Genomic DNA, 24,869 nt, shown 5'->3' on the forward strand with positions numbered 1-24,869 from the left:
GCGTTTTAAGTGAAGTGCGTTTTTTGTCAATGGGACCCGGCAACTACTGGCGATTGCAGGCGAAGAAGTCGAAAAGTGGGCGTAGGAACATCGTCCAAAAACATGAAAATATTGTATCTTTGGACGACATTGTCCGGCGATAGCCAATCAAATTCATGTGTTGCTTTGTTTACCCAATGGGAGGATGTACAGCAATGACAGCAGAAACGGTAGGAGATTTTTATTGCCCAGAGTAGCCGGCTGTTGCCCGCTGTTAAAGGGGCCACACCATAAAATTAATTTATTTTTTCATGTATTTTATTATTCCCAGTGTATTTTTCCACCCAAAGAAATACAATCCGAGTGGTTGTTTAGGCTAAAACCTGTATAAAACTGTATTATGGACCAATATTGATATAAAATATATATTTTGAAAAGCATGGTGTGGCCCCTTTAAAACGCTGGGTAACATAATGACCACCATGTCAATATGACCTGGTGTTTAGGGTAAAGTTCAACAAATGTATATTCTTATAGCCTTTATATCCTCTTCGGTTTCCTCCCAGCTCTCGCTTTGTCTCTCAGAGTTGGAACCGCCAGCAGAGGTGTCCCAGTCGATCAATGTTTTTATGCAGGACACTATGAATGGGAGACACATATCTTGCCACATCCCCATCACGTGAGAAGTCCCTGCAGAACAGACCCTTCTCCGAGCTGAAGACAAACTTCTGGGGCATGGGTCCATTGCCCCTGACGTACTCCCACACGGCCAGCAGGAGGAGCCTGACCTCAAAGGGCGTGAGGTAGGGAAAAGCCTCGTGCACGTTCCCCAGCACAGGAGGCAGGAGCTGACCCTCTCCCATGCAGGACACGAGGAGGCAGGAGGCCTGGAGGTGCCATGGGGAGTCTGTGGCCGAGGCTTCCCGGGAGGCCTCCCAGTGGGCCAGCAGCGTGGCCAAGAGTCCCCGGAGCACTGCTGAGCAGTAGCAGAGAGCCGGGCGCCCAGCAGCTACCACATGGAGCAGGGGGAAGATGACAGGGTGGGCTTCAAAGCAGCGACGGATATGGATGTCTCGTTCCACCGTGGTACGGGCATGCTCTTCCGGTGGCCACGACAATTCACCATTGGCCACGTCTGGACAGATGTTTTCCACCAAGGTTACTGCGACGACCTTGGCTGCCTCTGCGTTGATTGGCAATGGCTCGTCGGGGTCAGATGGGGTGTGTCGAGAGCCGTTGACGCTGCCGTTGAGACCGGACGAACTGCAGCACTGGACTGTCACTGACAGGAGGGTCTGAACATTCTAGTGACAGATTAACACATGTTTTGGTATTAGAGAGACAATGATCTAAAGTAGCTCATCAAATACAACAATAGAAATAAATGATAGTAACATTGGTTATTGTGTATCCAAGCATAACAGCAAAACGAGACAGGAAGATTACAACTTTCATCCAATTTAACAAAAAACATACAACATGACTCACCTGGATAACCAGAGCTGGGTCAGGGGTTAGTTTAGCACTGCGGACCTTCAGACCCTTGCCAATCACCCCAGCATGGAAGACAGACCACACACTCCCAGAAAAGTTGACCGTAGTGCCAAACCGACAGTTGATGTCCAGCAGGGAGGCTCCCAGGTCAGGGGACAGGGATGGAGAAACTGGGGGATCACCAGCCATGTCGGCAATCTTCCCCCCAAATAGATCAGCGTTGCCTTTGTGCAGTGCTCCCTCCACCAGCTGCTGAAGCACTGACTTGAGAGTGAGAGGAGAATAGGCTGCCAGCCGGGACAGGAGCAGGACTGAACAGCTCACCGCCTCTCCCGCCTGCCCTCCATCTCTCCCCACTTCCCCTCTCCTTCGCAGTGCCAGGAAGAAGTAAGTGACAGAGGCACGGGAGAGCAAGAGAAGGCGTGCTGGCGAAGCGGTGCGAGGGAGGGGGCTGGAGGACAAGAGGCGAATTGTGGCATGGGAAACAGCCGGGTCGCCATGTAGGAGGAGCAAGCAGAAGTCGTGGAGATGCCCAGAGACCGCCGAACCTAACTGGATGGCCATGGAAGACTGGGCACCTGCTGCTCCTCGCCTCTCTTCATCCTGACTCTGAATGGCTGCGGCCAAGTTGAGCAACAGCTGTCGGAGCTGTCGTGGACCCAAGGTGTGAGTGTGAATCTGAGCCACACACCGGGTCACAGCAGCAGGGATGAGGCCTGGCAGGCAGGCGGAGAGTGGAGTGTGCAGCTGCCAGGCCAGGGCCAGTTCCTCTGGGTTACGGGCTTGGGTGAGCAGTTGACAGAGGGCCTCGGTGGCCACACTAGGACCTCCGTACACAGACAACAGGCACAGCAGCTGGTGCAGCCATAGGTGGCGCTTCCTTTCCAGTCGCAGCGTCTCGGCACAGAGCTCACCCACATGGGTCTGTAGCTCCTCCAGAAAGGGGATGACCCTCTGGGCTTTGGAGGAAGCAGAATGATGGGTGCTGCCTTCCCCTCCATCAGAGCGGTTATAGACCAGCTTATGGAGGTGCAGAAGCAGCATCTGCAGCAGGCGGTCGCAGGCTTCACGGACACCTTCGTGTGGGGAGGGAGTGGGGCCGGACATAATGACTGATGCAGGTGTGGCAGTGTCCGCCAGGAAACGGAGGACCCGAGCTCCTCCCGATGGACTCTGGCTGATCAGGTGGACAGCCAACCCAAGCATGTTATCCAGCTCCTCCCGGGGGAGACCCTGAAGCAAAGCCTGCAGTTGTAGCAGGACAGGTGGTCTGAGGAGCTCAACCAACTCTGCGGACACAGCGCCCAACAGATTGGGGGACATTGCAGCCAGCTGGAGTAGAAAGGGCACTGCTGCTCGGCGAAGCTGGGGGGAGCTCTCCCACGAAGAGGAGGATGAAGAAGGAGACAGAGGGCCAGAAGGGTTTAGGCTCTCCTGGAACATCCTGAGCAGCTCCTTCTGGATACTGTCTGAATGATGAGCTGCCAAGTGACCCAGGATTCCCACCACCGAGCCGATCTTTGGCACCCTGCTGCCTTTATCTCCTCGTCCTTGGTCTCCTTGATCCTTGGAGCCATGAGAACAGAAATCCTTGAGGCCACAGGCCAGCACTCTGCTGATGATGGTTCCCGGGAAAGCTGAGCCAATGTGTGCTACCACCCAGTCAAAGTGAGGAGAGTGCTGCACAGAGGTGTCCAGCAGGGCATCCACGCAGGCATCGGGACACCATGCCAACATGGCAGCCAAGCACTGGGAGTAAGCCTCCATCAGAGAGCGGGTGGCAGCACAGGACATCCAGAGCTGGAGCAGCTCATTTAGGCTGGAGGAGTGGGGAGCAGCCCTGCGGCCAACATGCTTGCTGCTCAGCTGTCCCAGTAGATCTACAGCCCAGGCAGACACCAGTGGGGCCCAGGCCCGGGGGTTGAGACGGATGAACTCTGACAAGACGCCATGGATCTCCTAGAGAGATAAAGAATTTTAACTCACGTCAGGTGAATATGTCAGCTGAATATAATTTACATTCAGTACCAGCCAAAAGTTTTCTTTTTTTTTTATTGTTTTTTAAATTGTATAATAATAGTGAAGACATATACTAACCATCAGTTAAACCCATTAGAATATATTTTATAATCTTTAAAGTAGCCACTGGTTGCCTTGGTGACATCTTTGCACACTCTTAGCATCACCTTACTGCAATTAGAATCTAATTGCGCTTCCTGATGTGAGGAAATACATATATGTAGTGTGTAATGTTTGTCTGGTATTGTATGTAGTATAGTGACTTTATGGTCCTGGAGCCAGGTATAAAAATCGGATTCCTCTATACCTGTATGATGTCCTCCAGGTTGGAGTTGGCTCCATTGCTTGCATCGCCATCCATCTCCAGGTTGTGTAAGAACGAGGAGACATGGTCATCGTAGACTCCCCTCAGATGCTCCAGCACTGCCTCTCGGCAGGGCGGAACAGAGCGCAGCAAGCGTACAGCACAGCGGGCATGCTCCCGAACGCTCAGCTTACGGCCCTGAGCCGTGTCCACACCAGTGATGAATGATTTGATTTCCTGGGACAGTTCCTGGGCACTAAAGTGAAAGAAAGGGTGAGTGATGTTGGCAACATGGAGTGGTTAGGAGGGGAACATGTCTATGTTTACTAAACTCTTTCTTTCGTCAGCTATACGTTCCCCTCAGTGTCCACATTCTGATGCTGAGGATACCCTTGGGCCTTGGCCTTTTGCAATTGCAACCATCACTATGTTGATGATGGTTCCATGTGGAAACTAAAAGTGACAACTTTCAAAACGTCGGGATTCTGTAGTAATCGGTACACAACTCGAACAGTGTAGGCACTCGCATTACATTGAGTCAACATGGGGCACATTCCTTCTGTGACTGTGGCTTCTGTGGCTGTCTCTAATGCTACGTGTAAATAGGGCTGATTAATATATGGTCTAATTTGGGATGGAAAAAGGTTAAAGAGGGAAAGAATGAACAGAAATAGGATACATGGAGTAGCAGAATAACATATTGTTGGAGAAAGATCACTTTCCATATTAACATAATAATCACAAGTCATAATAATGTAATGATTTGGAAGAATATTGATAGACTATAACACAGTTTATAGCAATAGTAGTACACACGTAGTAAACTTACCACCAGTTCACTATTAGAGGGGTTTAAACAGACCAGATGCTTATATTGTTTAAATGGCTATAAAATAATAACAATAAGTATTGTTATTATTATTATTCATGTGTTATGGACTTAAACGTAACTGCTAGTACTCACCTCAAGGCATTTTGCGGCGTGTGAGTCTGCATCGCTTTCAGGGGATTTCCATCCAAAACGACAGACATCGCTTGCTCTTTCAACATGAATGCGTCACATTAAAAACTAAAGTCTTGTTTGTTGGGTTTTAAATGTTCAATTTGTGGGCGTTCAGTGTGGTATTTTCGTTTAGTTTTCTCAACAGAATATGAAATGGGCGCTCCAAAGACGGAAGTAGGCTCTTCTTCGACCACGTATCGAAGGAATAATGCACGCCGGGGAGCGGACGCTTCAGCTCACAGGCGCCACCTGCTGGCCTTGAATCTTGTGTCAAAGAAGCTACAAACAGAGCAGTGGAGAAAAGTGCCGGGCGTACTCACGTTTCATACTCTCACAACACAAGTAAAAAATATCAAATATTGCAATGTAGAAATATTACTCTGTTGCAAGTCAAAGTGTGGAATTCAAAATGTACTTGAGTACAAAAGTATTGGTGTCAAAATGAACGTGTCTAAAGCACCAAAAGTAAAAGTAGATCAAGGCCTGTGTGACTGTCCCATTTCAAATCTACAAAGTAACTAGTAACTAAAGTTTTCAAATAATGGGGGATGCAAAGTTGGTGTCATACTGGGCAGTGTGGAGTAAAAGTACAATATGTGCCTCTGAGACTGAGATGCAGTGGAGTGAAGTAGAAGTGAAAGTAGGCCTACTGATAATTGGAAATACTCCAGTAAAGTAAAAGTACTTCAAAATTGGACTGAGTAAACTATGAGTAAATGTACTAAGTTACTTTACACCAATGCTTGTTTGTTTGTTTTCTAACCTCGCGTCACGCTTATTTACTGTTCAGCGCTCTGATCATCCGCCTACTGTATCCGGCACTTTGCGCAGGAGTTCTCCCTCCTGCTCCTGCGCAATGCACACACATGCACGTGCAGACCGTTTCCGTATCCGCTCTAGAGCGGATTTGCATCTTGCAAAGCACATTGATCCCAATGTGGTTTGTTTGCATCATGATCAGCTGATCCTTGATGTCTGCAGTCTGCTAGTGCTGTTAGCGTAGAGCTGAGCCGTCGGAGAAGGTCGCACTGTAAAATAACGGTAAGAATATGAACATCATAAACGTCCTTCATCAGTAACCAACAAAGATCATTAGGATAAATGGCGATAGAAAGTCGTGATGCAACTACGTCGTTTGCGTCAAGCAGTTGAAAGCAATGTGTTGACACTGACAGTTGACTAGGACATTGAAAACAGATGAGATGATAAAGTGTTCTCTGTTCTCTCTCGTGTTGGCTCCCACAATTTTCAAAAGCTTTCGAACTCTTAAAATAAATTGTGGAAGAGATGACTGTCACTGGACTATACTATAGGACAACCAGGCTCCAGCAATATCTGGTTGCAAAGAATCGGCCACTGAAAAAGAAAGCATTGTTTATCTGTCTGTCCTACTGCTATCTATTTCTCCTCCATTATCACAGGTGCTGAGACTCATGCAAAGTGAAAACTGACAAAGGATTACAATATAGCCTGGACACTGGTCAGAGCTGAATATCTTAAATAATCTAAAACAAATCATACAAGTCTGAAAGAAGAAAAGAAAGCCATGGCACCAACCCTGGTTGGTAAATTGTTTTTTTGTTTTTTATTATTATTTGTATTCATCTCCTTGTTGTAACTTTGTAAACCAAGAATATTTACTGCATATTTGTCTTTTAACCCAGAGTCCATTTGAACCAAATCTGCTGTTTTGCTGCCAAACATGCCATTCTGTTTCTCAATCCAACTTGTCTTCCAAATCTTCCATAGTATGATGATGATATGAAGCCAGAGCTTGGAGACCTGATTGAAATATTCCGTGGAAATTATCAACACTGGGCATTGTACATTGGTGATGGGGATATTGTCCACTTGGCACCCCCTTGTGAGTCTCGTTTTGCATTTATTGTGCATGAAAAGGACGTGGCAACGTCCATGAGCATATTAAATCGAATGGCACTCAACAGTATACCATTAAATGTATTTGTTATAAAACATGTTACAAAATTCACAAAAACGTTGTCATACATCCTCCCTCCACTTTGTTCTTTACCCTCTTGTCTCTTTTTCCCCATTAGCTGAGGTTCCAGGAGCAGGCGTCAACAGTGTGATGTCTGTCTTCTGTGAAAAGGCTGTGGTTAAGCAAGAGCAGCTGTGGGACGTGGTCGGGACCAACAAGTGGCAAATCAACAATGGCCTTGACTCCAAGTATAAGCCCAGAGCAGCGCAGGTCATTGTCAGAGAGGCCCGTACACTGGTGGGCCAGGAGCTGCCCTACTGTGTCTTCAGGGGAAATTGTGAGCACTTTGCCACTGAGCTGCGCTATGGCAAGTCAGAGTCTCGGCAGGTTTGTGAATCTTCAGTTTCTTCCATAAAAGCTCTGGAACTCTGGATAATAAGTTCCTGCTAGCCTGCCCTTCATGTGCACTGTATTAGAAAACTCTGAACCTACATAAAGTATATCAATTCCATAGAAAAAAGGCTTTGAGAAGTGTTGGAATACAATCAGAATGTATTTATAGGAGCGCTCCGAGTTAGTACTACACCATCGCAGCATGTTTCACACACTCTCTTATACATATCGCAGGGTTTCCTGCAGCACTGTACAGGCCAGGCGCCCCGCCCGGCCAGAAAACCCCCCCGCCCCCCCCAAGGGTATTAAAAAAAAAAAAAAATCAAAAAAAATTTTTTTTTCAAAAAAAATTTTTGGACCTCCAACAATGTACTAGGCATGATCGCGATCGCGAAATTGCATGTTTAACCCCCATACCAACCCTATCTTTCAAACATGGCAGCCATGTGAAGTTACTTGTGCCTCACTGGCAGGAGAGCAGAGCAGCGCATGCAGCTGCTTAATTGACGGTCGTTAACTTCTTTTGAAGTTCTCTGAGAGGCGAGCCTAGGTCAACTTGACAGTGACACAGCTGCACAGCGAGTCGTAGATTGCGTCGAGAGAGAGAGAGAGAGAGAGAGAGAGAGAGAGCTCTTCTCATTTACTCACAACGACACAAGTAAAGTACAAATACCTGAAAATCTCCTTTGTACAGTATAAGTACAGTAGGCTACTTAAGTAAATCTACTTAGTTACTTTACACCAATGTTGTTGTTTTTTTACTGTGCTGTAGACTTCTATTTATATGGCACGAGTGCTGGTTGATTAACCTGGGGGAAAAAAACAAGTTACACTGTCCTGTGAAAAACGTAGTTATTCAATGTTGAATAAATGTGGATGATAGCATGTAGTTGTGTTTTCCGTCATCATGGGCACATTCATGTGTTTTTTATAGGGCAAAAATAAGAATTAATATTAAAAATTAAATGAATTAATTACTCGAATTCATTAATTAATTATCAAAAAAATTCGGCGCACGCGCTTTGCGCGTGCGCCATGACATCCCCCCCTGGTCAAGACTTTTTCCTGCAGGAAACCCTGTCAATATCGAGAGACAGAAATACAGCTTAAAGTGGTGACATGTCCATAAAAGGCTCTTTCTGAAGGACTCAAATAACTCAAGACAAGCACTAGACAGGTGAAGGAGTGAGTCATCTCGAACAGTTGTTCTCTCAATATAAATATTGTTTTGTATTTACTATTTAGTATTGCTCATTGTATTTTACTGCCATAAATGCTGCTAGCCTGCTATAGTAGTATTGTATGCATGTGACATTGATAATAGGTGTCATTGCAGTGGTGGAAAGTAAGTACATAAATACAAATTTGAGTTATTTACTTTCATTTAGTCTACTTTTCAATACTTTATACTTCCACTCCGCTAATTTAGTCTACTTTTCAATACTTTATACTTCCACTCCACTATACCTCAGGGCTATCATTTGACAACTTTGGCTATTCGAAAATAGCGTTACTAGTGACACGTGACACGTTGACTAGTAAGTCTCACTTTTACACTGTGGCTGGCTATTAATACATCTTGAGAGTTTAGGTATTTCTTTTGTGCAGCACTTTCATAACCCTGTGTCTGATAAAAAATCTATATACAGTAAATAAAGTTGATTGTATTACATTTTCTTTTTTAATGGTAATGGTAATTTCTTTTTCTTTAAAAAAAATATTATATACAGTTGAATACAGGACTTTTACTTGTAACAGAGTATTTCTACAGAGTATTTCTAACCCTTGTTAGGCTGTCTCACTGTATATATATTTTTTCTTTAATGCGTGTGCCATGTTCTTCTGCAGGTGCAAAAGGCAGGGGAGGTTGTCATGGCAGCAGGTGCAGCCACACTAATAGGCCTAGGCATTGTGGCTCTGGCAGGCGCCTTCTTTGGAAGTGGGAGCAAAGAAAAGAAGAACACGCAATGATTGACGTCCGTTACAACCCATTAAGACGCTTGATTGACAGCAAATCACCAGCAAAGCTTAACTGTTACTTAAAATGAGTGCTCTTGTCTTCACCACAAATAAGTTATAAAACTGCCGAAGTCATGAGTAAGCATACGAGATTGACTGGAGTATATACAGTACTGTATTTCTTTGGTTTCGGGGCTAGTTGGTTTTGGACTACTTTTCAAACTTTTAAAAATATACTGACACTACAGCACACTAAATCACACATATAGAAATATACAGTAATTATGTTTTCTACTATAACAGTGGGTGGAATCTTTGCCAATAATATATAATGTGCCACAGCTATGAAGATGGCTTAAGTGAGCTAGAATGTTTTTAAATACAAATTTGGGTACATTTCTGAAGTACATTTAGTATATCTCCTATGAATTAAATGATTATAACCCAGATTCCTCTAGGTATTCTCAGGATTATCCAAAGTAACTTAAAACCTACTAATCTCACTGAAGATAAGAGTTGTTTTTTAAGGACTTACTTACTGACATTTCTTTTTTATATTTAAAACAATTACCAACTATTTAATATTTCCAGGGGTTAAAGTTCTCAGTCCTGGGGACTGATTTCAGTCTTGAGGATTCCATAGGGGCTATTTCTGAGATCATAGCTGTAGCGATGGCCGTGGCGTGAATAAAAATGCTAGTCAAGTGATCTCCAAACTAAAAAGCAGTTATAATTTCAAGATAATGAGTATTTGAATTGGCCAGACTAGCATAGAATACATCAGAACTTCAGAAGATAACTTCTATAAAATGAAGCATGGATTGGTGCACACACATTCAGTGAAGGCAGTTCAGAACTTCAGGGAAACACCCCAAATATTGGTGTACGCTGCGTGCACCATGTTTCCAAAATCTAATTTGGGACATGGTCTGAAAATAAATTTCAGTCTTGGGATTTATTTTGGCTTTAACCCCTGTATTTCCTATATACACTCAATAGCTGGAAGTGCAACTAGCCATTTAACAGCAGCTGTTTGAACACTGGCTCAGACTCATACTTGTAATTGTTAATTCTTAATGTAATGGAATACAATTGGAAAGGTCATGGCATTTTTTCATAGTTCCTGGGTGATTACAATTACAATAGTGTTGGAGTCGAAGGCTAACAGTGTTTGTCTTTTCCCCTGTAGACTGAATTTGACAACATTTATTAAATGGTATTTAGAATGACAGTTTGTAATATAAATTGATGTTAACCAGTTTGCACATGATTGGAATAAAGGGTAATTTCAGAGTGAATGTCGTTTGCTTTTCCTCTAGTAAAATATGTACAGCTTTGTGTCCTTCAAACTAGAATGAGAGCGGGAGCCCTTTGGTCTAAATAGAATAAAATGTATGCTGCAATAAAAAAAAAATAACATACTACACAGCAAAATGTATATATACAGTACAATATTTCTTTAACCCCCCACCCCACCCGATGTCAATTGTCTAATGTAATCCTGGGTGCTACAATCCCTCTGCCAACATGGAAAGAACTGACCTCATGCTTTCTTATATGCATGAGGAGTTTCCCCAGTTGGACATGTGTGGAAGGAACATTATTCCTGGCCAGGGGGAGGCAGTATAGAGACCAGGATTACTGCATGATATTTTTGTGAGATTATTTAGCAACAAGCAACAATAAACTCAGTACATGTATATACATGTAAAAATAGGCCAAATCAGCAAAAGTGGTATATCTGATATTTTATATGCTACTATTGCTTAGGCATGTCACAGAAAGTACTGATGAGTATGAACAATGGATAGGCTACTGGAAATGTGCTTTCATTAAAACAAACAAACTTTTTTTTAAATACCTTTTATTTTTGGATAAGCTCACATGTTACACATATAAGATATTCTCTAAAATAATCCATCATACTGTTCATTTTGGCATGAAAACAATATTGGGCATGTGTGTAGATTTAAGAATGAAGCAGCACAGTTCCTTACCACGGACATGTGGAATGAACACAATGCATTGACGTGAAGTAGACCTGGATTGTATCTTGTCACTCGACCTGAAACACGTGTTGAGCATGAAACTTTACAGTGCTACAATCAAAGGCACAAAGAAAATAAAATCATACAATTCCCTTCACCCTGACCTCCCCCAATGTCATGCCAATGTTGTTGATTGGCCCAAACTCGACACGTCACAGACATTACTCTTTACCCCGGGTGAAGCCACTGGTGTCGTTTTTGTTGAAGCCAACAAAATTGTAAGACAGAGTCACAATTCCATGACAAATTCCCTCTTACAAAAACAGTCTTAAAAATAAAACCAATTTCCTTCCCATCAACAAAGCCACAATGGCTGACTTACGTGAATGAGAATATTTATTAGGCCAATAGTACAGGACATTCAACCTCAATTTGAGATGTGGCAAATGTCATGTTATGCCTGTTGTGCCCGTTATGGCTCTAAAGTGTATGTAATTCGGCATGAAGGACAGTCTATAGATGTGGAACAAGTGAAGCTCATCACCTTCCAGGGTGGTTTGGAACAGTAGAATACAGTACAGTGAACCAAAGAAACTAGAAATAACTTGGAAGATCACACACACAAGTGCATGCATGCATAGACTTTCAAAAAGTCTTAAATCTGCAATTAGTGACAGTAGAGCTAAAACATCTGTGTGTGTGACTGTGTTCTGCATAATACACCTTTGTATATAGCTACAACCTTTAAAAAAACATGGGACCTCATGTCATTTAAGACAGGATGCGTTGCCTATGTACAATACATTTTACAACTGCAACTGAAATTTGCATTTAAAAAAAAATGTAGACACCGAGATGCAAAAGTTTGTCTGATAGTCTGATCAACCCCTGCCTCTGCTGCCAGAAGTGTAGTGCTGCGTTTTCTACCTCATCTTTTATTCTATGGTTTTCTGTGTCTGCCTTTTCTTTTCAATATTGTATTTTGTAAGAATAGAGCCAGTGATCTCTGACTTGACAAACTCCATCCACACTATTGCGCAAAACTGAATACACTGCTTGGATACAAACCAGGCCAAGAGCAGAGATTGGTTACGTCATATCTGCTCCCCCAACGATGTGAAGACAGAATCAGAAAGCAGAGCAACTGTTTTATTCTCCTCGGCTCAACCAGCGAGCAGCCTCCATGGTAGTGACTGCACGCATCAAGCATCATCGTCTGCCACCCTTACATGCTCTCCTTTTCTTTCATTGTTCATGGAATGTTGAACTTTCCATACTTATGCATTACCTCAAAATCTCCTGCGGGAGTCAGTGTCCAGTCATTGCACTCAATGTTCTTTCCTCCCTCCCCATGTCTTTCAAGCTTCCTGTTCCGGTCAGTCCAGTTTTCGTGCGCCCAATTTGAGAGGACCTTTGGCAGCTTTGCGCTCTGCCCGCTTGGCCTCCAGTTCTTTCCTCCTCTCCTCTCGTTTCTTCTTGGAGAGCTCTGCCTTGCTCAGGCCTGCTTGACAGACAAGGGAGGAAGGCAGAGTGTTGAAAACAGTGACATGATTTGTCTGTGGAATGTTTTGCAATGAAAACTATTATTACGCAGATCATTTTAAGTCTTACCCTGGTTTCCATCCACTGACTCCCAGCTCTCCTCAGCGGCCCACTCTCCTGTTGCCTCTGAGCCCCAACCATCTCCAGCCTTACAACAAGAATAAAGACATGCAAACACATTACTCAAAGTTCTTAATATTTCTACGTTAAAATTCTTGCCATTTTCTCTATCCTTCACACTCACATCCTGCTTCCTTCTTCCCATTCCTTCCATCAGTTTCTCTCTTCTCCTCATCTATCGTCTAGTGCTAGTCCATCCCCAGTCTCTTTCTTCCACAATCATTGAATGTTAAGAGTTTGTAATTCCGTCCCATAAAGGTTTAACAGGAAGCTGTAATCTGTTTCTTCAGACTGACCAATCACAAAACTGTATTAATTTTCAGAGCATCAGAATTATAGACCGTTTCTGAGAGACTACCTGCCTACAGGCAAGCGTGAAGTCATAAATCCCAGGGGGGCTGTGCGTGGAAGACACGCATGTGCGTGTAGTCTGTGCGCGTGGACTCCACGGATGTATTAGGCGGGTTTTATTCGGTTTTGGGCGATTTCTTTCCCCCCGATTTCACAATCCCACAAAATATGTACAAAGACTGTGTGTCAGACAAATTGCACTGTGGCAGACAGTGTTTCAAAGAAAAACTACAGCCTTGCCCTTGTCAGCCTATTACAAGCAGTGTTGGTGTTGGGTGGTCTAATGGTGACATGCACCTACTGACTTCGGGTGTCACACAAAAATCGGTGACCGACCAACGATGCCTTGCATTCTGTGGTATATAGTACACACTGTCAGGCATTAGAGCCTATGTGGTATGCGCCTGGACCAGTAGGCCAGCGGGCGCCCCAATAGGTCACTACTTTTGGTGTGACAGAGGCAAAGAAAAATTACTTCTGGGCTTTACATGTAAGTGGACAGCCCCCAGTTACAACTTATATGTTGTAACTGGGGGCTGTCCCCCCACCTCCTCTTCCTCACCCTTAAATTTCTCCCATTCCATCCAGCTAGAATCTCCTTCATCTTTAGCCCAATTCTTGCATCATTCACACTCATCTTTCTTTACAATCTCACCGTGGTGGCGGCAACGGGTGTGCTTCTCTGGGATATACTGTTGAACAGGTCATTCTGACTGGCTGATTTGGATGTGCTAGTGCTGTCCCAGTCGTATTCACTAGCTAGACGCACTCCCTCTGGCAAAGGGACCTCCTTATCGGTCGTGGTCGTGGTTGCGGTCGTGTCCGTCTCCTCTTCTCCCCAGTCGTTGCCCCAGCCTTCCTCGCCTGCTGAACTCTGTCCCTGGCCCTCCTTCTCATTTGACCAGCTGTCATCTGCATCCCAACCTGAGCTACTCCAATCAGAGCTCTGCTTTTTCACTGCATCAGCGGATACCTGGCCAGCCTGGAGTTGACAAGAGTATTGTAATGGACAAATTTATGTCGCTATGTATATTGATGCAGCAATAACGATTCTCTTTTAAGTATGATATTTTGTAGCAATCTTATCCATGACACTGCTTTAACTAATAATCTATGCTAAATTTTTGCTGGCAGCTCTTTACTTCAGAATTCAGTATTGTGTAAAGTCTCCAACAATATTAAAGTATGCAGTCTAAAATTGGTTCAAGATCAAATCCACTAATGGTGCATCCCATATTTTTTAAATACAGGATAATAAATCAAAACCACACAATGAAGAATGTAAACATACCCCTCTATCATTGGCCTTCTTTCTTGATGACGCCGCTCCTGACCAATCAGCGTTCCAATCATCTGGGTCTGCATGAGCCTTCTCTGGTTCCTTAGTGGGTGAAACCGTTTTGGATAAATTAAATCGTGATTATAAAGAAATAACCTAAAGCAGTGGTTCTCAATCTTTTCTGGAGCAGGGCCCACTTGAAAATCTTTAAAATGTTTGTGGAACAGTCTATTGTCCCGCGACATGTCACAGTACATTGTCCCGCGATATATCGCAATATTAAAATGTGACAATATGTATCGTCGTGACCTCATACTATTATGATCTTTTAATATATATATATATTTTTTTTTATGGCAGGTGAAAGTTACAGGTGTTCTTACTGTGATATGTGTGTGCTTTCCAATCACAGTAATCATCAATCATGTATTCCATCATATTCAAGGGTATTTTAAGAGAAATTAACCAGGCTCAAATCACTTGGACTGCAGAGGGGAGGTGTGTGTCTGTGTCCATGCGTCAGGGCAAATATGTTTCTGCACTGTCCAATAGGCCTACATTTAATTAAGTTATTTGGGCTGCAATAATAAGTTAATAATAAGTTCCTATTATATCTCATATTAAGGTTATATTATCATTAACGTTTTGCCAATTATTTGGGGGCCAAGAGAAATATCCTCACGGCCCACATGTTGGTAACCAATGATCTAAAGCAATGCTTAAATCGTGTGTCCTTCCTACCTCCAAGCTTCCCCAATCTTCCTCGTCGTCCCAGCGTTCTCCTATAGGTTCACTGTTCTTCTCCGTCTCTTCTACAGTATGGGATTGATCGGCTGTGTCAGAGGCAATGTGGCGAGTCAGAGAGGCCTGCGGTGTTTTGGCTATAGAATCTGTCAAGGTTAAAATGCAGAAAGTTAGAAAACTAAAGTCAAAGAGGAGATAAAGATCTCCTAATTAGACTAATTTAGACTGGTATCAAGACATTACTCAGTACCAGTATTGGTACTGGTGCAGTCCTTTTCCATACCAGGGACCGTTGCTTCTTCAGTTGGAGAAGTAGGGCTGGAGGCATGGACCGGCTCACTGGGTTCTGTTGTGCCTCCCTCTGTTCCTGGTGTGTTGCGAATCAGCTTGGAGGTCAGTGACGACACGCCGGTCACTGCCCAGCCTGCCCAGCTGGAGGATGCACCCACAGGCTGAGTCGAAGACAGGAGATCCTTTTCTACAGAGACAAAGAAATGTATCTGAATAACTGAGACCGTCTAAACATCATTGCAAAGTTAATAAGTCATGGACATTGTATTTGTAAATTCCCAGTGACAAAAGCTGGATCCCTGTTATTATAAAATGCATTCAGTGCACTGATAACATAAACGCAAAACACAAAACTGCAGTGTTACTTAAAGAGTGTGATTACGTATCTCAAGCAAGTATTAAGTCTCATTTCATACCGTACTGAAATGAACAGAATGCACTGGCTTCTCGAATATCAAACAAGAGCTATACATTACATACCTATCTCAGCCAGCATGGCTGGGTCTTCTGATACCGTTTCCAACTTGGACAAGAAACTCCTAATTGATTTGAAAGCCTGATGAGGGAGAACACAAAAGTGAGCAATAAAAGTTTATAAACAGAAGTTTTGTCTCCCACATGGGAGACTGGTTTAAACCCTGGGTGTTACATTTTCAATTACCTCACTCTATCGGGAGAGGATATAAAACTCATGAATTGCAGCTTTAAATCAAGCGAAGTTATCTACAGTTTCATTTGTTATGCTGTTTTGACATGTCTTTCTCCCTACAAACACCTTTATCACTGTACAATCAAGTGTATTAGACAAGTATCATTTGAAGAAAGCAAATTGTTCTTGTGAGAATGGCACAAGTTAATAAAAGGAGGTTCGCACATTCAGCCATCCAGACTTCAGCAACACTGATGAAGGCAAACAGCCACAATGTCTCACCTGTTCCCTGACGTTCTTATCAGGGTCGATAGTGAGGGCGCAAAGCGTTGGCAGGATGCGCCTGGCGCTCTCCGCTACGCTGTAGTAGTTGTGTGTGGCAGCAAATCCCAGCACACCAGCAGAGCGTGAGGCTGGAAACGGGTCCTTGGTGGCCCGTGAGAAGGCTGAAATCAGCACACGCTGTCGGGTCTAAGAAGAGACGATGGTAAGAGAGTAAAAGGAGAATAGTTTACTAAAAAAAGGTTAGGAGCTTCCTCCCCAGGATCAATGAAGGGCTACCTCTGATAAAGCTAGCAGTTGGTTTATTGCAATTTACAGAAAACACGTATGCATCCTTTTCAGAGGGCAGATCATAAAACATCCTCCCTTCTATTGGTTTATAACATGGCAGAGGACCAATCTTATCGGTAAACAAAGGCAGGTCAGTTTTCCCACCATTATGGACGCTTAATACTTGACTGGATGAATGCAACAACGCAACCCTTTGCAGTTTTAAGTTGTTCCTCAAAAGGAGGAGAAAAAAAGAAAACGTAGAGTAGAAGTGAAGTATTCTAAAGCATCCTGCTCATGAATGACAGTTATTCAGTGTGTTTGTGTATTTTCACGGGCTTTACCCCAGCATTGAGGTAGGGTGCAATCTTTCCAAGACAAACGGTGGTGTTGCAGCGAATAGGACCCTGCTCATCTCTGGCCTGCAGCCTGGCAAAGTGACGCATCAGCTCCTGGTTCAAGTTGGTCTCATTCAGCTTGGGAGCCAATAGCAGCATGGACTGCAGGATGGAGGAGTAGAGAGCAACAGAATTGGGGTGGATCAGACAGAGAGAAAGATGAACGAAAAAGGCAAGCTTTAACATTAAGAACAGACCAGTTCTCCCAATAACACATGGCATTAATCATGAGCAGGAAAGAAGTAAAGAGTTGAATAGCCACAAATAAAAATAAGCAAATAAGTGTGTGTGTGTGTGTGTGTGTGTGTGTGTGTGTGTGTGTGTGTGTGTGTGTGTGTGTGTGTGTGTGTGTGTGTGTGTATTATTACCTTTACAGTCTGTTCTCTGATGGCAGGGTTGGTGTCTGTGAAGCCATGGACAACGTGAGGGAATATCTGAGAATTGACCGCTGCCTCATTCAAATACTGAATGAACTGTTCCATCTGAGAGTGAGAAAGTATAGGGTTTAAGTGGTTAACTCTGGGAACAGTTGTCCTGAGACTTCTCAAGAGTTCATAATGTAAATTGCAAATTCTATGCCCTGACTGACCCTGTCCACGTACCTGTTGCAGCAGTCGTATCCTCATAGCTCGGTCAGTGGAGGAGAACATCTTTACGATAACAGGAATGATCTTCTGTTGGTACTCGTCTGCTGACAGGAATTTCCCCACCTGGCACAGAGAGAAACAGCAACAACAGAGTCAGAGTACGAAAAACATAGAAGGGAACGCACACTGGCTCACAAATGAATCAGTGATGCAAGAAATTCATAACAGAACACACTCTGGTCAGTTCCCTGGAACAATGAATAAGAACTGCAGCAGCATAATAAAGGATATCTCAACACATTCTCACCTCAAGGGGTCCTATTCAGACATTGTGAATGCCATTTAGCGTCATGTTTACACACTTGAGGACGTCAATACATTTTGATAATTACTTCTGCGTCAACATGGTGCATGAAAAGGGCACCCACGACAATCACCCACAAAAGGTACCTTGACCAAGCAGCGACAAAGTAGTAAAATGAATATAAATAAATAAAATTGAACAGTTACCTTGAAAAGAGGTGTGAGGACCACAGCACCAGCATTGCCAAATTCAAACGCAGTGAGCAGCTGGGGCAGCACCTTGTGTTTGCAGAAATCCTCTGGGAAAGAGTCCAGGTTATCACTCAGATCCTGAAAGAATTGCTGCTTCTCTGCTGGTTCCTTAATCTGAACACACACACAAAACTGTGTTTAGCTGGCTGCCGTTGTTACGTAAAATCTACGTCCAACATATGAGATTCCATTCTCCCGAAATGTGTGTTTTGGGTGACCAAAGTTCCCATGATGTGCTGATACACTATGACGCAGAGTGGGTTCAAGCGGCTTTAATGTTGGGACGGAAACTTATGTGTGAGTAGACTCCTTCTGCTCCCTTCCGTGAATATCTGGTCAGGTTGCGGCCCTGGAAAAGCTCTCTTTCAGACTTATTGACAAAGTAGACCTGTTAAAATGGAAGAAGTAGGAGGCACACACTGGGGGCACTGAGCTGACTCATGTCTGAACTGTACTTTCCGTAATTTTAATAATTTAACAACAGAAATTGTATATATATATATATACCAGTAAGACTCCCTAATTGGGACCGTCAGGTCACATGTATACACAAATAGGCCTGCAAGTACCGCTTTGCATGATTTTAGGGCAAAATCAGTGAAAAAAAAAAAGAATCGGCTTGATGTTGGCACTAAATGGGACAGATCCATGTTGATGACATGACTCTAGACATACTGTGTACCACTTTGCATGATTTTAGGGCGAAATCTGTAGAGCAGTGTCCAAAAATGTGTTTGGAAAAAATCAGCCTGATGGTGTCCGTGCTGTAACTTGTGAATTGAAAAGCAATAAAAACCAGAGGACTATTAGTCCAATACAAACGCTGAGCAAATGCAGTCAAAAAGAGAAAAAAAAAAGAAAAAAGGAGAAAAACAACTACAGTTGATTCAGACCTGAATCTCCTCCAGGAAAAGGTTGCTCTCCACAAAGCTGTTACTGAGAAAGCCACCGGGGGCCCTGCAGTTCTGGAGGAAGCGGGCAGGGTTGGGCCGAGCCCGTGGGTTGGCCCCCACCAGCTCACAGTAATGGGGAACCAGGACTTTGGGAATCTGAGGACGCAGAGTAAACAGAAGATAAAACAACAGCACTATTCACATGTAATGAACCATTTATTTTAAATAAACCATAGGACCCTTTTGTTTGTAATTCAAGCTTTTAGCCATTTAAATATACATAAACATCCAGCATAATTGCCTTTACTTATAAGAAATCCAATGGCCCAGGGTAAATGTACAAACCTAGAACAACAATATGCTGTATTGAAACATTCTGTGGTCAGAACAACAGTATAATGAGTGTTCCAGCAGTGCTATGAGCAAGAAAATGGTCCCATGCCCTCTTAATAGTTTACACATTAGCCTTGTGTTGTGCTCATATATAACATTATTTCAACATACATTTTATCCACTTTTTAAGATCTGGAGATGATGTACTTTTCTGTACAACTCCTACATTCATCATGTTTTGATATTAAGTAAGTATATTGATACATTGGGGAAATCTGTTTGGTGCCACAGTCGTCCCTTAGTAAGGCAATACAGTTACAGTACCTTCGAGTCCAACCACTTCTACACAGTATTTCATTTTCCAAGAATGGGTAAACAGGTTTGCACACCCAAATTGTAAAATGTAAAAATGGGTTTCTGTATTACATTTCCAACATAAATTATTAGTCAACAACCTGGAGTAAAACAAAATCATATTTAATGCCTTTCCACCTAGGCTCCTTTATTTATATATATTCTAAATAGTTGTTTAAAAGTTACATAGTGCTGCTTTAATGGGTTAAAGAGTGATGGTCTGAGTTTATCAACAGGATTTGTAGCACAACATCAGCTGCTTTTGGTGTGTCATACCTTTCCCAAAGAGCGTAAAGAGGATGCACGAGGGAGTGGCCCGTTGAAAACCTCCCAGATCAGGCAGCCCAACCGCCACACCTCCCCTGCCCTGGACAACACACCCCACGCACACACAGTCACACACACACACACACACAAATTAAATTGCATGGGAAGACTGATAGCAATAGGGTCTAGTGGGTTTATAGCATCTACTTTACACATGTAGTTACACTAACAGCTATAGTATGTATGGCAAGTATTTTCCATGTGATGAGCATGTGACATTATGAGAATAATCATGAATTCGTAAAAATTATACTCTGGCTGTTCGGTGTCCCATTTCCATTGAAATTCATGTTCTCCCTCTTTGTATTCCTTTTTCTCACAACCTTGAATAGTTTTGTTCCTCACATAATCCCTCTCCTAACCTCACCCTTTTTACTCTCACCATTTCTCTCCAGTGTTGCTGTTGAGCGTCTCTGGCGGGTCATATCTCTCCATGTCAGGATATACTGCTTTAGGGGGTGGCAATGAGGCCCCGCTGGGGTCACCTTGCTCTGGGGACATGTGGTCAAGGGCCCCGAGCTTCCACTCACCTGCCCGATCCACAAAAACAGCACACATGCCCAGGTTGTTGTGGAGCAGGTGGCAGTCATTTATTAGGAAGCTCAGCGCTTTCTGCAGGTGCATACAGAAAACAGGGGTGAGCGGTCAGGACACGGGATTGTGTATTTGAAATACAAGCAACGTGCACATCATACACAGGAGAGAGACATCAGCAATAAGAAAGTGGATAGATTGGAAAGTGGAGGTGTAATGAATACAGTTTGCAGTGGGAGGCGGGGCAATTGCTTAGGGATAAAGAAAGAAGACATGAAGATGACAGATAGAAAAAACAAAACATGGTTGCTGTTGCTGTGCTTGAAACGTCTGCTTACCACAATCTGGTGCAGTCCCCAGGTCACCTCCAGCTCCCCAGAACCCCCCTTCTCTGCCCGGGCCTTCAGATGGCTGGCCAGAGGGGTGACCTGCTCAGTCACCAAATAGAGGCTCTTCTCTGTCTACATTAAAACAAACTATATTAAAGGTTATTCAATTAAACACTGGTCCGTTATACCAAGCTGGGGTCATTTGCTATGCCACGCAAGCATCGTTGGTGAAGCAGTTTGGGTGGGGCCTTGTGTACACTATAAGGCCACATGTGCGCCTACGCCAACTACTCCAAACCCTTCCTGATTAGAATTCATTTCTGTACGAGCACTACGCATTAAATGTGGGATTTACTGGAGAGGAAATGCTTCTGAATTTATTGTATATAATGTGTTAATGTTTTAGAGTAGTGATTCTCAAGCCATGGACTCTTTTTTACAATTTCATTGGATTTAACTCTGGGACTCCAATCTAAAGTGTAAAATCCTCAGTGCTCATTTAGCTCAGAGTTCCTGGACTCCACGTTGAGAACCAATGCTTTAGGTAGAGAGGTTGCAACCGAGGGTTTCTTCCTCACCTCCATGACAATGCTACAATCCTCTGATGAACTATATCTCAGAGGCTACACAATTACTAAGATAGGATTACATTATAATTAGCTAGTATTAAGCCGATTTACACACAATGACAATAACCAAAACCATACTCACCTCAAACTGCATGGCAGTATAAAAGAAAAAGTAAAAGTAAATTTGAAAGCACTGTGGTTACATTAAATTAAATAATTTTGCCCTTACTACCGAAATCTTTACTAGACTCTCTCCAAAATAAAGTAGTTCAGTAAGCATTACTAAGCAACTAAGCAAGTTCACAATTCAAGGGTTTCAACATTTCAGACAATGGTACCGAGTGCAGATTGTAAAGATGATCTTGTTCTTTTTTCATTAATTGAGTACAAAAGGACCCCAATGCAAACAAGCCATTGCGCTTTCTTTTGGATCTAAATCCTATTAGTAGACCTTGTATCTGAACTGTACGGTACACTGTCCTTTACTATTCCTATGCAAACGTCTAATAAAAGTATTCAATCAATTAATCAATCAATCCCATACTCACATCCAATCCATCAACATAGGCCAGAATGTTAGGGTGCCGGAGGGTCTTCATGCGTTTGAATGCTGCCTTGGCTAGCTGTGTCTGCTGTTCTGTTCCTTGGGCCACGTCGTATACGAACACAGACACCGGCTCTCCGTTTGTCTAGAGAAAAGATTTGAAAATAATCCCTGAATGTGATTGTCTGTACTTTTAGCACTTTTTATGGCTTGCGACTTGCGAGTCAGTAAATTCCAAATTCCAGATTATGGCACAGAAAGAGCTTGGATTATCAGAATGTATTTAGATGAAGTAAGTGCACAAACAATAAATTAAGCTATACTCCCCAGCCAATTAGTTAAACTCACTTAAGTGCTTGCTTGAGCATCACTTGAGCTAGCACAGGATTACGTGACTGAATCCTGGACTGTCACTTTTGTCAAAGAGAGTCCAGGATTCATATCCTTCATATAATCCTTCAATGTTAGTACATGGAGGCCAGTCATGCGGTTGTCATACGGTTGTCAACACTTGGAGGCCAGTCTTCTAAGCCTAAGGGTGTCAGTAAAGAGCACAGCTGTGACGCACCAACATGCAGAATTCGGGATTGTCGCTATAATTTGGACATATCTGTGCAGACAAAAACTTGAACTTGATAATGTAGCCTCAACAATGAGTCTATTGACCAGGGGTCATCGTCATGTTGGTTTGTGGCGTACATTATTTATTATTTTCCCACAAAATTTCCATTTTTGCCATAGACATACAAATTGAGTTGACAAACACATAAAGAGCTAGCCCTAAATGACCATTACAGGTCTGTATTGTAAGTCTAAATAGTGGACTCCTAATGTGCCACACATAGTGTCCTAGTAAATCAGTGTCAGTCATATTCTGAAGAAAAACTAGAGACTGACATACAGTAATTAAGAAAGAACACTATAATGTGTATTTAAAACAAAGTCTAGAATGTGCCACGGACAAGGCCAAGTCTTGCCACTGACACAACTGTCTGAGTACGGACACATTGATGACCCCTGCTAGTGACACATAAATGCTTTAATTAGGTACAACAAGATGATGGTGTTGACATTGTGGTTAGTGGGTCGCAGTTGTTAATGTTATGTTAACTTAGCAACAGCTGGGTGACGTGGCGAGAAGAACGAGTCTCCCAGTGTAAACATGAAGACATGAACTATCGTCAGGAAGGCAAGTAACTGGCCAGTGAATAATAATAATATCATGGGTGATGAATGTTGACATTGACAATACATGGACAGAATAGATGAGAGAGAAGCTGACATTTCTGTTGAATAAACAAGTCATCTGCCACGTACAACAGCTGAATAAAACGAGCTATGGTCGCTATCCCAAAGGCCTATGCCACGAAGATAGCTAGTTCCTGTGTTATACCAACATTTGTGACCTGTCGAATTATGTGCAGTGGTGGAAAAAGTACTCAGATGTTTTCGCTTATACTGCAACGTAGAAACACGAATACGTCTGGAAAACAGGTCAACGTTCAACATCGTACATTTATAAACGGACAGCAACAACAACCCCAAACCGAAGTGTGGAACAGCACAACTCGACAGCTGACTCGTGTTGGTGTAAACAGAGTTTAGGGTTAGCTTGTTGACAACGTCGGTGCAACGAGTTACCTTTCGCTTCCCCCGATGAAGTGTCCATATTCCAGACGCTTCTTCGGTGTCTGGCAGAATCTCATAATTAAAGTCTTTGACTGGATCCCTGGCGAAAAAGGACCACATAATCTTTCCCCCAGTCCACACCGCATCAAGCACACATACACGATAGGAGAGTGAAGAATACCCAGAGAATAGAGAATATCCCCCGAGCGCAGCAGCAAGCTAAGCTCTAGCTACTGGTGCACACTGCACACTTGATAATAGTCCGTCAAAACATAAAGCAGATGTTAGTTCCGCTACTTGCTCTATGATAAAAGTCTGGGATCACTTCACTTTTCAGGCTTGTAACCGGTCTGGAGCGGAAACCCCAAAACGTCACGTTGTAGTACTCAAAGGACTACAATTTGCCGGAAAGATCAAACCGGATTCAGTTTTAACCCAAAATATTCCCCTGCGCTCAAGGACATACTTTTAGGGCCTACCTAATAAACTCCTTGATGCGGTGTAGTTTTGCTTTTGAAAAATTCGTTTGGTATATGCATCTTTTAGTCCAACTTTTAGCGACTGGCAAGACTACACTAGGCCACTCGAACATTTTAATAGGGATTGGGGAAACAAACGGAGGGAACCAAATCAAAGCGACGCTGCTTCTTCTAGTGGTTTCCGCGCTCTAGGCGGAAACCAAACGGCCTGTTGTGAACGAACACCAGGCTTTTTCTCTGAGAAAGCCTGGTGGGCGAGGTTAATGATAAAGTAAGGCAGGGCCCAGGGGTCTTCAACGTTTTCAGGCCAAGGACCCCTAGCTGAGAGAGAGATGAAGCAGGGACCCCCAGATTCCATAGTTTCAATGTTTGACAGTGCAATCACCAGTGTATTTTGGATTCATGTCAATTTGTGTTATCAGATATTTAACCACTTGAACCGCATGAAACTTTATAAACTTGACCTTTCACTCTGTACTTAGTCTGCTCTTTTTTCCCCTCTACACCAAACCTCTTTGCCGAAAATAGACGATCTACAAGCTCACAACACCTTGCAGCGCGAGGCATTGTGAGCTTGTAGATCTGCTATTTTGGGCTAAAGTTCTCAGAATATGGACGTTAGGGTTCAAGTGGTTAATAGAAAAAAGGAGAAAAAAGGTTTCTATCAAACAACGATTTGAAGGACCCCCTGTAGTATCTCTGAGGACCCCCTGTTGAAGACCCCTGAAGTAA

At 43.2% G+C, this 24,869-nt stretch overlaps 3 protein-coding genes across 8 annotated transcripts in view; 1 reads left to right on the forward strand and 2 right to left on the reverse strand.

Moving 5' to 3' along the window:
• Window positions 1–273: 273 nt before the first annotated feature.
• On the reverse strand, window positions 274–4,897 carry ints5 (integrator complex subunit 5). Its single transcript, XM_080746177.1, has 4 exons — window positions 4,761–4,897; window positions 3,800–4,052; window positions 1,468–3,432; window positions 274–1,283 (listed from the first exon to the last, which is right to left on the reverse strand). The coding sequence occupies exons 1-4, from the start codon at window positions 4,844–4,846 to the stop codon at window positions 561–563; spliced, it is 3,027 nt and encodes a 1,008-aa protein (XP_080602303.1). The 5' UTR covers window positions 4,847–4,897; the 3' UTR covers window positions 274–560.
• Window positions 4,898–5,776: 879 nt separating this feature from the next.
• Window positions 5,777–24,869, forward strand: part of LOC308302148 (phospholipase A and acyltransferase 3-like) — a 273,125-nt gene continuing 254,032 nt past the window's right edge. Inside the window, exons 1-5 of one of the 2 annotated variants that reach the window (XR_013962936.1) lie at window positions 5,777–5,840; window positions 6,221–6,360; window positions 6,549–6,663; window positions 6,857–7,125; window positions 8,980–10,155. Coding sequence is in view for 1 of the 2 variants with exons in the window: in XM_080746364.1 (XP_080602490.1) it covers window positions 6,346–6,360; window positions 6,549–6,663; window positions 6,857–7,125; window positions 8,980–9,102 (522 nt within the window). In the remaining variant the exon portion in view is untranslated. Of the gene's footprint in view, window positions 5,841–6,220; window positions 6,361–6,548; window positions 6,664–6,856; window positions 7,126–8,979; window positions 10,373–24,869 lie in introns of those variants that run through there. The other variant, XM_080746364.1, reaches the window with a different exon arrangement.
• On the reverse strand, window positions 10,960–23,895 carry scyl1 (SCY1-like, kinase-like 1). Of its 5 annotated transcripts, XR_013962896.1 has the most exons (19): window positions 23,671–23,895; window positions 22,034–22,174; window positions 20,926–21,048; window positions 20,436–20,665; window positions 20,003–20,093; window positions 19,040–19,195; window positions 18,102–18,260; window positions 17,607–17,714; window positions 17,373–17,486; window positions 16,951–17,106; window positions 16,337–16,525; window positions 15,886–15,961; window positions 15,365–15,592; window positions 15,112–15,260; window positions 14,383–14,472; window positions 13,747–14,073; window positions 12,690–12,768; window positions 11,326–12,582; window positions 10,960–11,281 (listed from the first exon to the last, which is right to left on the reverse strand). XR_013962896.1 is itself a non-coding variant. In XM_080745632.1 (18 exons), the coding sequence occupies exons 1-18, from the start codon at window positions 23,776–23,778 to the stop codon at window positions 12,455–12,457; spliced, it is 2,616 nt and encodes an 871-aa protein (XP_080601758.1). In that variant the 5' UTR covers window positions 23,779–23,895; the 3' UTR covers window positions 10,960–12,454. The 5 variants fall into 5 exon arrangements, 4 of the variants coding, with proteins under 4 accessions (XP_080601758.1, XP_080601757.1, XP_080601756.1 ...); XM_080745632.1 differs by having other exon boundaries at window positions 10,960–12,579; window positions 15,398–15,592; XM_080745631.1 differs by having other exon boundaries at window positions 10,960–12,582; window positions 15,398–15,592.

Source organism: Nannobrachium achirus (genome assembly GCF_963921795.1).
Source record: "Nannobrachium achirus genome assembly, chromosome: 17".
Taxonomy (NCBI): domain Eukaryota; kingdom Metazoa; phylum Chordata; class Actinopteri; order Myctophiformes; family Myctophidae; genus Nannobrachium; species Nannobrachium achirus.